Below are 15,374 nucleotides of genomic sequence, written 5' to 3'. Positions count from 1 at the left end.
CGCTTGAGGAGCTGGCCAGAGTAACCTTCTGCAAAGCCTTTAAGACACCTTCCAACATCAGAGTGCATTAAAAATTCCCTGAATCATTTTCTTGTTAAAACAAGATGCATTATGTCTCTTTTTAGGAAAGCTGTGTATGCAGCCCCTTTATAAATCCCCTTAATGTAATACTAGTCTTGTTTCGTTCATGTTCTTGTTAGTTGTCCCTGTTAACGGGTTGTGATTCTGTATATATTCAAGTGAAGGGTATATGGTTTTCTGTGTGATACATGCCTTTGTAGCTTTTGACCCATGTTCAGTTGCCTGTAGACAATTTTCTTTGATCCCTGTTGCACTGATACATTGTGCTGAATAACTGTGAGTTTGACTGGAACTCAAGTCCTTGTGGTCTCCCAGATGCTATGAATAAGGACTATAGTCTGTCCTCTGATGTCAGCCCTAGTTTCAACTGTGACATGGGCAAAGGCTATTTTGTCTTTTACAGCTCAGTTTAATCTTTAAAATGTGATATAATTTCAATTTTAATTTACCTTTATTTCAGTTTTAGATTTCTGTTTCAGTGGGTAGATGTATTCTGTGAAGAAGCTTTTGTAAAAGCTGTTGTGTCCCTTAAGGAACGTTTTTGTTGTGGTATGCAGGTGTAGCTGTCTCTTGCAAACGGAAAACGTTAAAACAATCAGGTCTGCTCAGACCAGCTCCTAGGGCTTCACTGGAAAACTTTTTGGTTTACTTGGTGTCAAAGCAGGTTAGTCCTAGTTTCAGGATCTTTCATACAACTTTGTTGCCTTAAAAACATACCCAGACTGTGTGTGTGTCTGTACGCAATGGCTCTCTGTCTCTTCCGCCCTCAGCCCCTATAGATGTACTTACAGAAATTACATATGCTTTGCTCCTTTGGCTAAACTGTGGCATGGACATCATTGGTACTTAAATTGTAGAATGTTTCATCAGTCATTATTTGTATACGAAAAGAAGCTAAATCCAACTGATACAATGCATTTGGCTGACAGGTGTTTGGAATGTAAATGTAGTTTACAAAACAGCTATAGGATGTGAAGACCGAATTCAGATAGGCATGGTTGCTTATGCTGTATTTCCATCCGAGTGATTTTGAAAGATTTCTCTTAAGTCTATTACACATATATTTATGTATCTCTCCTTCCTGCATCCTTGAGAATTGCATTGTTGGATTTAGAAAAATTATACAGATTTGATTAAAAAAAAATCATAATGATCGGGGTTTTGTTGTTTGAGGGTTTTTTTAAGAGTTGAGTAAATGGGCGCAAAAATAATTAGTATCATTGAGTCTGACTAAGGCAATATAGTGTATTTGGGAATAAAATATACAGGAATCACATATGTGTTTATTCAATGTATAAATCCTGACTTTCCTTCTAGGTTTCCAAATGCAGGAAAATCATCCTTGTTAAGCAAAATTTCTCATGCCAAACCTGAGATTGCGAGTTATGCATGTAAGTTCATACTCTTCTTTTTTAGAGCAGTAATAATTTGTGAGAGCAAGAATTCTTTCCTCTGACTTGGTTTGCAAGTTTATTATAAAGGGTAGGGAATAACCATGTTGCCTATTAAATACATTACACAGATACTTAATTATAATATTTCAAATAAAGACTTGCTGTTTCAGTGTCCAGTTCCTTTAACCACCTGAGTTTTTCATGTGTACCTCTTCATAGTGCTTCAACCTGATTCAGAGTCTATTTAATGTTTATTTTAGTTTCAGCCCATTTTATTGCCTCTGGGACTGTGTAGTGTTTAATATCCTCCATTTACCAAATAGGCACCATCAGGTTCCTTTGCATAAACATCCTGTGTGCTTTGGAAACAGCTACTACCTGTTCTTGCAACAGACTAAGATTTTGGTCTTGAATATGTCCACTGAAAAATTGACAGTTTTTATTATTTTGGTATCAGTAAATTAGGGTTAGTTGTTTAATAAAACAGCAAGAGTACAAGTACTGGTAATTTCTATGCCACCACTCCTAACTCTCTACAGCCTTATTATATTTTTCCTTAATTTGAAGAGTCCTGTCTGACTTTGCCTTTCATTATTTTTCCCTGTTTGGAAGCTATTCAATAGTCTAGGTAGCAATTTTTGTGTCTGAGACTTGTCTAGGTCTTCTATCCCTTTTTTGGTATGATGGGAAGAGAACTGCAAGCAGTGCCAAGATTTGGTGAACCACTGGGTTTTTTTAGTGGTCTTGTTTTGCTTTTTCTTTATTTTTTTTACCAATAATTCTTATCACCCCATTTGCCTTATTTTTTTCCTGCAACTGAATATTTGTTTTATTTAAATATGAGCTGAGAAAGTCCTACAATATTTAAATATTTTGTAACATTAACATTTTTTTAAATGTTAAAAACCAGTTCTGTTTTCTTCCTTTCCTCCTTTTTTCATAGTTACAACAATACAGCCTGAACTAGGAAAGATCATGTATGCAGATTATAAGCAGGTTGGTATGCAAGTTCATTCTGGTTGTTCGTTGAAGTTGTATATAATGATTAGTTATGTTGCTTAACATAATTTCAGAAAGTAAAAGGAAACTTGTGCATTTTTTTAATACGTGTGTCTAAAACGTATACATACAAAATGCAATTATGTGGACTTTAAAGATAACTGTGGAGAAAGTGCTGTTTTTATGAAGTAATAAGAAGAGAGATTTACAGCCAGTGCAGTAATATGACAGCTGATTTCTAGTCACTTTAATAAATGGCTTCTCATTTTCCCTTGTCTCCTTCCTATGGTTCTAATCTTGCTTTATAATCTTAGAGTCATGAGCTTGTGTATGGAATTGAGATTGCTGTGTCCTGGTATACTCCTGTTAAGTTTAGGATTTCAAAAATTAATTGTTTCTGAGTCTAACCTGTTATTTTTATTTAGAAGAGGCATTTTTTTCTGCAAGTTGGCTACACAGAGAGCTCTGGAATGAATGAGTCATTTTCAGAATGAATTTTAAACAGTGACAAATTTTTCCAGTCACTGCAGATTTGCAATAGTGAAGGACAGGGAATTCTGTGAATATAACGTAGTTACTATAACTTAGTGTTCTGGCTTTCTAAGTTCACTGCTCTACCTCCCTTTTGTGGTTTGGCTTTTGTGGTTTGTTTTGGTTTTTTAATAAAAAACTAAAATAGTACGAAGTGGTGGTGATTTCCTGAGCAGCCAGTACTTGAGAAGTGAAGTACCTGGGTCCAGTTTGTTTTGTGGTAGGCTGTAGATTTGGAGGACGGGGGGAGCTACTGCCCTACCACCTTAGTTTTTTTAAACACAGTTCCACCCAGCTTCTTCAGATAAGGTTGTAAGATAATTGTGTGGTGCCAGGAATCCTTTCTGCAGTATCCTCTGTGGGGGAAACCAGGGCTAAATGAGACTCTTGCTACTAGATTTTGGACCCCAAGTTTGTGTAAAGTTACAGCAAACATTTTGGTTCCTCAAGCAACAATCTTCTTTGATGTGCTTTTATTTTGTTTTTAAAGTGTATGATACATGCAGTACTGGACTTATCACTTCCAAGATAAAAGGCAAATGCATAGAAGGGTTTCAGATGAGCTAACTAGAAAAGCATACCTCTCTGATGTAAGACAGAAAATTCCTTTTTTCACTTTCAGAGGCAGTAATGTTAGGGGCATTCAGGAGTGGATGCTTGAAACCTTCATTTAACAAAGCTCTGTGTTAAAGGAAGTAAGTCTAGTTTGTCACGTTCCCTGTAGAGATGCACACATCTAAGAGAAATGTTTTGTATATTCATTTTATCTGCTAATTTAGGATAACTTTTCCTGGAAAGCTGTGCTGCAAATAACAGGATTGTTTGTAGCCTTTTGAAAAAAACTGCCTACCTGCTATGAATCAGAACCTCTTGCTCCTACTGGTGTGTCTTTCTCCAGCAGGAGAACTACTTGTACTCCTGGCTTGCTTTTCTGCTGTCTATTTCACATTATAGCAAATTACCTTTATTGTTGGATGTTTCTGCAGTTCATGGTTTTATTCTACAGTGTTGGGTGCTATATTGGAACTTTGTAGACATAAGTGGGTTTGCATTTGGAGTAATGATCCTCTGTAGCCTCAGGGAACAGACATTACTTTGTTTTCTGGTGGCAGTTTCAATTCTATACAACTGTGATTGCCTAATCTTCTTGCCTTTCAGAGTCTGTTTTATTCTCAGGTAATGGGTAAATTTTGCAAGATGTCTGCCAAGATATTATTATCCTCTGTTTTCTACTTTGCAGACAGCTATAAATAAATAGGGGAACACAGAAAAGCACAGTGTCTATGTAGTAATAGGATTTTGTTTAAATCTGCTTCTAATTCTAGATTCTAAATGTTTTGAAACAGCCAATGCATACTGCTGGAGAACTGCTCCCCTGCACAGTTCCAAGGAACACACATAGCTGTGAAAGGAGTCTTTCAAAATAAATATTCCTAACATTCCTTTGTCTAGGTTCTTTTGTGTATAAAATGACAATAGGTATTGGTAGTTTAAAATCACCATTTTTGCTTGTTGGAATCTTTTGTTTGAAATTTGTCTTCCTAGATTTCAGTAGCTGATCTCCCAGGACTGATCGAAGGTGCACATGCAAACAAAGGGATGGGCCACAAATTTCTCAAACACGTAGAAAGAACCAAGCAGCTTCTATTAGTTGTAAGTTAAATAAGATTTACAGCTTATTGAAATCAAAGGCAGTGCAGTAAATAAAATGTGTCTTAACTGCAGTGTAGTTGGAATTTAGGAAATAATTTGTAATAATTAAAACCAGTTGTAACAGTGTTTTCAGAATGGAACAATCAAAAAACTGATGATAAATTAAATCCCTAGATAGAATTTATCATTAAAATGGGCCAATTAATTCAGAGCAGTAAAGTGTTCCAAGCATGATTAAAGCATGGGGTGATTTTTTTCTTTATTTTTTTTTCTGTAAGATCCCCTTAAAATAGGGGTTTAAAAATGAGACTTTTGAAAAACACTGTATCAGAACCAACCAGTTTGTGCTTCCAGTGTCTGTTGTGTTACTTTGGCGTAAGTTGCCCTCTGCTATTTGCCCGAGGATGAGAGTGTGTAAGGGAACATTTTACTCCAAAGTAGTTGGAAAGTACCTTGATACTGCAACACACCACAAAGCTTGGTTTTTTGTAACTTTTTCAGGTTGATATTTCTGGGTTTCAGCTGTCTATTAAGACTCAGTTCAGAACAGCCTTTGAAACTGTGTTGCTCCTAACAAAGGTAAGTTCTTCTCTTCCAAATTGGCAGTTGTATTTATATGTTGAGCCAAGAAAGAAGTTCCATTTTGATCAAGAACTTTCAAATGTTAGTGTGTCTTCTGGCCAGTTAACAAGCTTAGGATTCTCAGAAATCATGAAATCTTTAGTTTTATCTCTCTGGGTGAAAATGCTTTATTTTATGCTGAGCACAACTGTTCCATCATTAATCTGTGCAGCATATGGGATATTTCTTACAATCAAGTAAAGGTGAAAAGACATCATTTCCAGTTCCCCAGTCTGTTAAGATTTTAGGAAGTAGAAATACATGGGTGTAGTTAAATCCTTGTTTGATGCCCTTGCTGCACAGCCTAATGGAGATGAGGCATCAGGCCCCCACTATGCAGACATTCAGTGTTTCCAGCTCTCATCATTGCTTCTGATTAAAATAATACATTTTACATAATTTCAAGTTCAGCAGATGTACTCTGTCTAGCTATGTGACTTAAGGTATTGAATCTGAATTTCAGCTATTGCGGTTTATTTTTAGCTTATTCGTGGTTGTGATTTTATTTCTGATATCAGCCACAGTCCATTAGAATGCTAAAGAATCAGGAAACTCTCCAAGGAATTTTCTTATATACTTCATAGATCTGAACTTTTCCTGAAATTGATTTTGTGTTTGTGGATATCAGAAAAACAAAACCAGAACTGCCATTCTTTTTACAGGAGGCTGTTTCAGAATCATCTTGCCTGTTTACCTGAAATACCTGTGTTTGAGCAAGAAAAAAATCACTGAATCACAGAACATTATTTTCTTCTGTGAGACTGCTTTAACATATCAACCTTGAGCACCTGAGTAGATCTTGCAGCTGCCTAGGCATGAAAGACTATTTAGGCAATTAAACAAATGAGAAAGAAGATGTAAAATTTAAGTAGTGCTTCTTAAACTACAAAACTTATTAAGGCAAATCTACTTGTCTTTTAAGGAACTGGAGTTGTACAAAGAGGAACTTCTAACAAAGCCTGCACTTCTTGCCATTAATAAAATGGATTTGCCCTGTGCAAAGGATAACTTGAATGAATTTATGAAACAACTAAAGAATCCTCAAGGTAAATTAACTTTCAACAATTACCTTCAAGAACAGTAGTAATAAGGTTTCATTGGGGTAACTGCATTGGCAAAGAGTTGTTTGAAATGGAAGTGAAGTCAGCTATAAAGTGTATTAGTTGAACATATGTTTTAAAACCACTTCTTGCATTTAGAGATCTGTTTGTGTGCCTTAGTGGTGCTAGCTTCAAAGTTGGGGAGGTGTTTTAATAAAATAGAGATATCCTAGAAGATCATTCCCAACTATGATACGAGAGAGTAAATTTCTAGTCTAGATATTTCTGACAACATCGCTCTCCGCTGAGGGTCCTCTTACAGGCACTGATGTATAAACCATTTGTCATGTGACTTTGGCCAAAACACAGGAAAATTCTGGACAGGCCTATGTAGGGGTTTGCTTCAGTTTTGCTATTACATTGGGGTGAATTGCTTCCTGTTTCCTGGAGTGATTAAGAACCAGGAAGGCTTAAAACTATTCATCTCTTGTGTTCTACAACTTGCGGTTTCTTTGTACTCATCTTCAAGGAAGAGTATAGAATCTTCTCATGAGGGTGTAAGTATGGAATAACTGCTACGTTAGTGCTTGTCTTCTGAAACTTTGGCTATTTTTTTCAAGATTATTTAAACAAATAATACTTCTATATTAATTGCATTCGTGCTTATTACTGTAATTTATTTTCTAAATTTAATTGGATTTTATGGCCTATTTGGTGGTTGTATTTAACTCTTTCAATATGATTTTTCAGACTTCTTCCACTTACTACAGGAAGAAATGATTCCTGCAAATACGCTTGAATTCAAAGATATAATTCCTATATCTACATATAGTGGAGAAGGAATTGAGGAACTAAAAGCATGTATAAGAAAATCCATAGACGAGGAAGCAGAGCAGGAGAATGAAGAATATCGGAAAAAGAAACTACTACTTTTACAAACTTCAGGAGAAGAACAAATGAACAGAAGCTAGCATTCTTGGCTGGATAAAACACATTTTAATATTTTTAGTATGTACATGAACCTATTGCTTATGCAGACCTTCCATTTAATTTTACCACCACTGCCCTGTTCTCTGCTTCCCTCCATTGTCACAATTTCTGTTGGCACTTGGGTAGAGCACAGTGGGGAGAGGAAAAGGTTTTTCTGATTTACCTTGGCTACTAACTCAACAGAGTGAAGACCAGAGCATGTGCAACTTAAAGCACTGCCTAACAACTGATGATCTCTGGGGTATTTTCTTGCCAGGTGGGATGAATAGAAGGAATATAACTTGCAGAGGTTTAGCTGATGGAGCAAGCTCCATCACTCTACATCTTTTGCTATGGACATTAGAAGTTCCCCGGGGAAATTTCAGGTGTAGCAATTTTCTGGGGTCTAGTGCTTCTAAGGTGAACTAGTTCTGCTATTTTGACAGGCATCAGAATGGGGGAGTGGTAGTGTTATTTTTGAAGAACTAAAGGAAAACACATGAATTGCACAAAAAAAAATCAAGGTTAATGTGTACTGGATTTTTCCCACACTTGCTGCTGCCTACTGTAGTCCTCTTCAATTCTATAAATCCTGATTCCAAATTCCCAGACTCCATTTAGGAATCTCTCCTTTTATGTAATTTTGTGTATATGTTACTGCTTTGGTAAAGAAAATGATGACTGCTTTTCAACAGAGTTAATACTTTTTTGGGAACGGTTAGTGTTCCAGGTTTTGCGTTACAACCAGGAACACACACATCTTACTCCTTTTAAAAAAAATTGAGTCCGTTACTATACAGAGCATTTTCTACTTCAAAGCCGTTAAATTGATTGCAAAGCAAAATAGGACTGAATACGTCAAAGGCTTCACAATGTGATCTTATTTTGTTTCATAAGTATACTTGGCAAACCCTACTTTCCTACTTTTTGTTAAAGCAGTCTCTGAGAAGAAAGGTATGATTTCTCTTGATCCAATTGTTTTACTGTTAGTATTGGCTCTGATTCTGATTTTATTGTGTTTGGGACTAACATGTTTTCAACAAAGCCAATTAGGAGCTGTCAACAATTTTTGATGCCTGATATTTCATAGGTGAAAATAAGTTTTTTTGTGTCATACTTCTTGAATGCTAGTCTTACTTGTACACATAAATGGGGGGTGTTGAACGAGAGGCAGGTTGGCTTTATTTCAGCTGGCTGTGAGGGGTCGTATGAGGTTTAGGGATGAATGGATGATGAGTACATGTAATGCTGAGCCAGTCTGAGGAGCTGTAGCCTGCAAGACTAGCGCTGCATTTCATGGGCAGCAGCTGAGCACCCAGAGTTGCTCCCTCACCAGGACAGTGGAGGATCCACTGAGGAAATGGAAGGTGATCTGCGGGTTAGGAGGGTAGTAAAAAAAATAAAAATGCCAAGGCAATCACTCCCAGACTGTTCCCCATCCATTCTCCTGGTGAACGGCTACTTCGGGAAGACCAAATTCCTGGTTTTATTGCACTGTGGGGTGCTCCGGGCCCTTCCCTGCCCCGTTTGCCCAGCTCTCCCGGTGCCGGGGCACAGAGTCATAGAATCCCCAGGTTGGAAAAGACCTCCGAGATTACCGAGTCCAACCATGTCTATCTGCCACTAAACCACGTTCTCAAGCACCTCGTCTACCCGAATTTCAAATACCTCCAGGGATGGTGACTCCACCGCCTCCCTGGGTAGCCTCTGCCAGGGCCTGATGGCCGCTTCCATTAAAAATTGTTTCCTAATGTCCAGCCTGAGCCTTCCGTGGCGCAGCTCGAGGCCCGCGAGGCTCGGGGCGCCCCTGGGCCGGCGCCGGGCTGGGCTGGGCTGGAAGCAGCGGTCCCTCGTTCACAAATCGTGGCATTATAAAGACTCGGTAAGGGCGCCGGTTGCCCTTAGCGTTATTTATTGACGTGCTTCAGAACGCGCGTCTAAACCGCGGAGCGTTCGAGCCGCGCTCCTTCTTCCGAACCTGCGAGGTGCGTCCGCGGTGCCATATCGGGCGGGGCGGTAGGTGCCCGCCGCGGGGCACGCTGGGAGTTGTAGTTCAGGGCGGGGTACTGCTGGCGGCACTGCGGCGGCGCTGGACTACAAACCCACAACCCCCCGCGCGGCTGCCGAGAGGCTGCGGCGATGTTGCCTCTTCGCTGGGCCTTAAGCGGAAGGTGAGCGGGTGCGCGGCGGAGAGGGAGCAGCGTGGGGCCTGCCGGGCGGCTGGGGGCTCCCCCCCTGCCAGGCCCGCTCGGCAGTGCGGCCCGGGTGGCCTCGGCGGGTGCTGGTCGCGCTCGGCGGCCGCGGGGCCCTCGGGGAGGGGGTCCCCTTTGCTTCCTCAGGCGGTTGGTGCGGGCGAGTTGGTCTTGAACCTCCTGGTTCAAGGAGTGTTAATCCTTTACGCCTTTTATTTTTATTAAGAGTCTTGGAGAACTTGAGGCAGTGTGATTGATTTCTAGAAGAAAATAACCGGCTGCTGGCACCGATGCTGGGTCGGTTTCCTCCAGCTGCATTGGAACAGGACGGAGGTTCCTCTCCTCTCTCTAGTGGCCGTTCTCCAAAGCTCATGAACTGATAATAATGTTGTGGGTGGGCTCAGACCGCGTTTGTCTATCGCTTGAGTTTCCTGTGACCTCCCTCCCGCAGGACTTGCCAGAACCGCAGTGGTTCCCAGACTAGGGTATTCTCAAGGCCAAAGTTGGCTTTGCTCATCACTGAATTATGACTTTCTTTTTAATTTCCTTCACTTCTTTAACTGGTGGGCAGTTAATGATTTACCAGTTTTCAACCAGCACTTCTTGTTACAGCAGATCTTTAGAATAGGACCCGTAGCCAAAACCTACTCCTGAAGTTGTATAAGGACTGGTAATCTCTGTAGAGCACATATAAAGGAGTCTTGAGTGTTACAACTGTGAAGTGCTTGGGGTGTCAGAAGCTTGAGTTTAGAATCTAAGGAAAGAGAAGAGTTTCACCTATGCTGGCCAAAGCATGCCCACTTCCCTTGGAGAGCTAGTTCAGAAGGGGCTGATGTCCTTCGTTATTGTGCCACCAGTGACAATAAAATCAGATGGACTGAACAGCCAGAGGAAGAGAAAAGAAACTCCATGTCTGCAGAAATGGAGGTCTCACTGAGTTGGGTATTGTCAGATATTTCATACCTGCTCCGTATCTGTTTATTGCAACAGCTGGTGGCCACAGGTTTTCATCATTTAATGGAGTGACTCTTGGGCAAGGCTTCTCTCTCTTTCTGACAGGTTTGTTTGCCAGTACAAATTTTCTCTTTAATTATGGTTATTACTGACTACTGGCTGGAATTTTAGGGTGTGAACCTGGAAAGGGTTCTGGTAATGTTATTTATGTTAAAAAAAAAAGAGCTGCTACTTCTCCAAATGCAGTTGAACATGTTGATGCTGACCTCTGCAGCAAATTGTTGCATTTACTCATAGCAGTCTCCGTTGATTAACCTGGCAGTGGAAATCCAGAGGGATGCTTTATTTGATTCTGTCTGCATTTCTGTGTTTTGTATGCAATAGCATTCATGTTGCAGAGTTCTAGGCTTGGAATGTCACATTTTCATTTAGTGAAAAATTTGGGTTGTGTGATTATGTGCTGTAAGGTCTCTGTCTTGCTTAGATGGTTTGACAGAACAATATCAAATAAATTCTTTGTAGCTCTTATGGTCACCTAGTGACAGGCTTCTAGCTCTGATACTGTCCAGTAGAAAAGCAGTTTTCCTATTATGACTTACTCTTGGGACTCTGTGGTGTGGATCTCAGATGTGGGTGTAAAGAGAATCCACAAGAGGATCCTTTGTCTTCCTCTGGAAAAAGCTGGACACCTATTGAAAAGGCATCACCAGTACTTCCTGCCTTTCGGCCTTTTCCTTCAAACCTTTGTGTTGAAGCCAGGAAGGAATAGAGAACCATACACACAGTTTAGAGTCTGTGTTTTGTTCTTTGACATTAAAAATATTATTGCGTTCCTTCCTCCCTGCTGTTTGAGTGCAGCCTGCAACCTAACATCTGAAATAATATTTTTATATGACTTTATTTGCTAGAAATATAAAATTTAGGGTTCAGACACTTCCAGGTCTTCCAACACCCATAAGAGAGGGACTTTTTTGCACCCTTCTTATCTGTTGCATGAAGACAGAGATGATTGAGTAGAAAGAAAGCATACTTTGGCGAAAAATTCTGGGGGAAGAAGAGAAATAGTTTGAGTTTTGTATTTAAATAAGAGGAAATTGTAGAACGGTAATAGTTGGCCTAATGTAAACAGATTGGAAATTCCTTAGTTCTGAATTATAATGTAAACACTGTTGCTGGAACTGCATGAAAAAAGTGATCTTGACTCTCTTGTTCTTTTTTGTAGATCCAGTAACACCTTTTTTCCTGCTTCTAAACATTGCTCTGGTTTCTTTTGATTTGAATACACTGCTGGTGAGTACACTGGATGCATTGTTATTAAGACAGTATCTGTTTTGTTACTCTCTTAATCATGGATTTGTAACTGAAACGATAATTTCAACTGTAAAGCTGGCAGTATTTGCTAGATGGAACAAGTTTCTCCTGATGTGGGCATCATGGATTACTTACCTATAAAGTCACTTTTCCTTGACATTCCCTGATGGTAAAATGAGCTGTTTTGTGTCTTTCCCTTCCTGCACCAAGAAAAGCACTGAGGACTCTTTCATGTTTTCTTTAAAAAAAGCAAAAAACAAAATAACTTCCAAAACCCAAATACCCATAAACAACAAAAAAAACCCAAACAACCTCAAACCAAACAACCCCCCCAAAACCAATAACAACAACACAAATCCAACAGAAAACCACCCTTGGTGCAGCTACCAGGAATAGCCAGCAAAAACAAGGTATGCAGGGTGGCCTAATGCACATGGCAACTACATGATGACCCAGAGACTGAAGTCTTCTGTCCGTGTAGCTGGAACAGCAGAGCTAAGTAGAAAAGTAAAAATATCCACATGCTTTCCTAAGACCTGGCTGTGTAGTCCTTGCCATAACTATACTTTGATAACATAGAAGGAAAGAAAATAGAAAATAACCATTTTTTTTTCCTTCCATCCTGTTGTATTAGGGACTGTGGGTGGACCTCGCATCAATTCTTGCCCATGCTTCATTAACTCTGCTTGGATTTTTGTTGTCTGCTATTGCGAATGAATCTGCAGAAACAGTGAATTTGTGAAGAAGGACAGTCTTGTGCTTATTCCAGCTGCTTCTGGTAGAGCTCTGTCTCAGAGTATGCCATGCACACACGGAGGTTTTGTCAAGTCAAAGGCAAATGGGCAAAACTGTCAAGCTTGAGGAGAACAAAAATTTATGCTATATTAAATTTACCTCTCAGGCTCATTTGTTATAGTTCCATTTCCTTGCAAGTTGTTTGCGTTGGCCTTACTGAAGCCGAGGTTAAGCATGATATTAAATCAGTTATAATAGAAATAAGTTTTGGGTTTCCCTACCTGGGAGGTATCCTGTTAATGACCCACTATCTGAAAAGGTTTCTGCCACGAGAACAGTAGCTGGCCTATGCTCAGCTATTTCTAGCAAATATGTAATGCCATCTTTTTGATGAGTAAGGTGCTTTTTTATCAGAAATGTGGTTGACGTTATTTATTTCCAGCAGTACCTCTTTAAAAGAGCGTGATAGGTGTTAAATGTTACCCATGTGCCATTGCCATCATTCAGGGTTAGATGGCAGAAATAGTAAATCAATGCTTAATGCTTTCTTAGAAAGCAAACTGGGCTTTGTTTATTTGTCTATAAATCAATAAATGCTGGCTTTATAGCTTGATGATACTTGTAGTCTGCTTTTAGTATGCATGGAAATTCCTTGTCTGAAAAGTTTTATATTTATAGGTGTAGAAGGACAATAAGGGATCAGATATGATTTCCTTTTTGGTTGCAACCATGTTTGTAATCTTTTTGAGGTACAGATATTAGGTTATTTTTAGATGCGTTAGAATAAATCTTCTGGTACCTAAAGAATTGTCTTGTCACGTCAGACAGATCGGCACGATGCAGTATAATGATTTGGAAGAAATTTCAATTGGAGTTTATTACTTAGCGGCTCTCAGAATTTTCAAAGTTTCTGCTCATTTTTAGGAACTATAATTTTTAGCATCCTGCTTCAGGTACACTCTGGGGTGGGTGCTCACTGCCTATTACGTATTAGGCCTCTTTGAAGTATTCCCAGCACCCGGAGATGGGATTACTCAAATTAATGAGTCTGGGGATTTTATGTTTTAAATATGTTTTTTTAAAGGCCATGAAGTTTCCCAGGATCTCTGCAGACAAGAGGCTCGCTAGGTATGAAGACAGTGGTTATATTGAAAAGGAGGCAGTATTCTTTAACACTTTGTCTGAAGAGGAAAATGTGATAGCTGAAAAGCCATCTGCTTTCTAGAATTGTTGATGTGCTTGGACAGTTGGTTTTGAAAGGCTGAAGTAGTCTGGAAGAACTGTTAGTTGCTTTTGGAAAAATAATAGTAAAGTACGTAACAGAGCCTTCTCTACTAGCTTGGAGCTCTTGTCCGGAATTTGGCCTATATGGAATGGTTATAACTGCCTACCTGTGCATTCCTTTGCCAGTCTAGTGATGATAGTTTTAAGTAGTTCCGTTTTAGTCATGCAGTGCTATGGTAGGACTGAACGTGCGCTCTGGTATTACATCTGGGATAAAGAGAGGAGAGGTGAACTTAAATCACACTTACTTAGTGGTTCACCTTCTCCACCCATACTGTAAAAGCCCATGCAGTGACACAAGGTGAAAGGCTATGTAGAACTGCACGCTGAAGTGTTCTTTCTTGCTCCTGAGCACAATGAATGTAGCTGTCAGCTGAGCAATTGCAACGGTCTGTGCAATAACCTGAGGTTTCATTAAAGTGTGCACCTGGTAGTGTTACCACCACATAACCGTGTAAGGCAAAGAAGGTGCCAGAGAGTTACTGCCTACCAGCTGCCACACAAGATTGTTAACATGGCACAAGTCAGCTATTTTCAGTCCAGTGTCCATAATCTTGCACCTACTGATTTTTATTCTTTTTTATTTTTCTTTTTAATTGCAGGAAACAACTTCTGTGGGCAAGCATGGGCTGCCGGGATGTTCATGCAGCAACAGTACTGGCCTTCCTCAGTGGAACAGCCTCAGTAGCTGGACTCCTTGCAGCAGTTCTGCTTCCAAACTGGAGGCAAATGAGACTGTACACATTCAACAAGAATGAGAGAAATGTGACAGTTTACAGCGGACTCTGGATTAAGTGCGCTCGCTTTGATGGGAGCAGAGACTGTGTGATCTATGACCCACAGTGGTACACTGCTGTTGATCAACTGGATTTGCGTGTTCTTCAGTTTACCCTTCCACTGAGCATGTTAACTGCTGTCTCGGCTCTGTTTCTCTGCTTGATTGGCATGTGTAACACAGCGTTTGTATCTACCGTGCCAAATGTTAAACTGGCCAAATGCCTTGTAAACAGTGCAGGCTGCCATCTCGTGGCTGGCCTCTTGTTCCTGCTTGCATGTGCCATTTGTCTCACTCCATCAGTCTGGGTCATTTTTTATAACAACTATCTGAACAGAAAATATGAGCCTATCTTTAGCTTTGACATCTCTGTATTTATTGCCATTGCCAGTGCTGGCGGTCTGTTTTTCACTTCTGTTCTGCTGTTTCTGTGGTACTGTGCGTGTAAAAGCCTCCCTTCGCCTTTCTGGCAGCCCCTCTATTCCCATGCCCCTAGCATGCATAGCTATGCCTCCCAGCCCTACTCTGCACGCTCTCGCCTCTCTGCCATAGAAATTGACATCCCTGTTGTGACACATGCATCTTAAGAAGATAGCGTCTTGGAAGCCAACTTCTTTTGCTCATTCAAACCGTGCAAATTACAGCCTCAGTTCTCTCTGCTGCCTTGCACTGAGCATAATCATTTGTAAAGTCAAGTTTCCCAAGACGCAAAGCAATAGCGACCCAAGTTTAGCAAGTCCCTTGCTGTTCTCATGTGTTACTCTCTGACCAACCATTTTTTTGAATTCCGAGCTCACTACAGACAAAACTGCTGCTAATGCTGGGACAATATGCT

At 40.0% G+C, this 15,374-nt stretch overlaps 2 protein-coding genes across 10 annotated transcripts in view; both read left to right on the top strand.

The window, feature by feature from the left end:
• Positions 1-8,724, top strand: part of LOC104057710 (GTP-binding protein 10) — a 59,531-nt gene extending 50,807 nt beyond the window's left edge. For 2 of the 8 annotated variants that reach the window (XM_054060658.1, XM_054060655.1), the window contains 6 exons: positions 1,399-1,472; positions 2,419-2,471; positions 4,551-4,658; positions 5,160-5,237; positions 6,202-6,325; positions 7,070-8,722. In XM_054060658.1, coding sequence (XP_053916633.1) covers positions 1,399-1,472; positions 2,419-2,471; positions 4,551-4,658; positions 5,160-5,237; positions 6,202-6,325; positions 7,070-7,290 — 658 coding nt within the window. In that variant the 3' untranslated portion in view covers positions 7,291-8,722. Of the gene's footprint in view, positions 1-1,398; positions 1,473-2,418; positions 2,472-4,550; positions 4,659-5,159; positions 5,238-6,201; positions 6,326-7,069 lie in introns of all 8 variants that reach the window. The other 6 variants (XM_054060657.1, XM_054060656.1, XM_054060654.1 and 3 more) reach the window with 5 other exon arrangements.
• Positions 8,725-9,378: 654 nt separating this feature from the next.
• CLDN12 (claudin 12) lies at positions 9,379-15,374 on the top strand. 2 transcript variants are annotated; one of them, XM_054060662.1, is made up of 3 exons: positions 9,379-9,459; positions 11,657-11,724; positions 14,367-15,374. In XM_054060662.1, exon 3 carries the CDS (start codon positions 14,389-14,391, stop codon positions 15,124-15,126), a length of 738 nt encoding a protein of 245 aa, XP_053916637.1. In that variant the 5' UTR covers positions 9,379-9,459; positions 11,657-11,724; positions 14,367-14,388; the 3' UTR covers positions 15,127-15,374. The 2 variants fall into 2 exon arrangements, with proteins under 2 accessions (XP_053916637.1, XP_053916639.1); XM_054060664.1 differs by lacking the exon at positions 9,379-9,459 and adding an exon at positions 9,675-10,539.

This window comes from Cuculus canorus, chromosome 2 (assembly GCF_017976375.1).
Source record: "Cuculus canorus isolate bCucCan1 chromosome 2, bCucCan1.pri, whole genome shotgun sequence".
NCBI classification, from domain to species: domain Eukaryota; kingdom Metazoa; phylum Chordata; class Aves; order Cuculiformes; family Cuculidae; genus Cuculus; species Cuculus canorus.
This window is presented reverse-complemented; position numbering and strand designations above follow the sequence as displayed.

What these genes read in the sequence shown, in the direction of transcription:
- CLDN12 (XM_054060662.1), top strand. Translation starts at nt 14,389, where the DNA reads ATGGGCTGCCGGGATGTTCATGCAGCAACAGTACTGGCCTTCCTCAGT.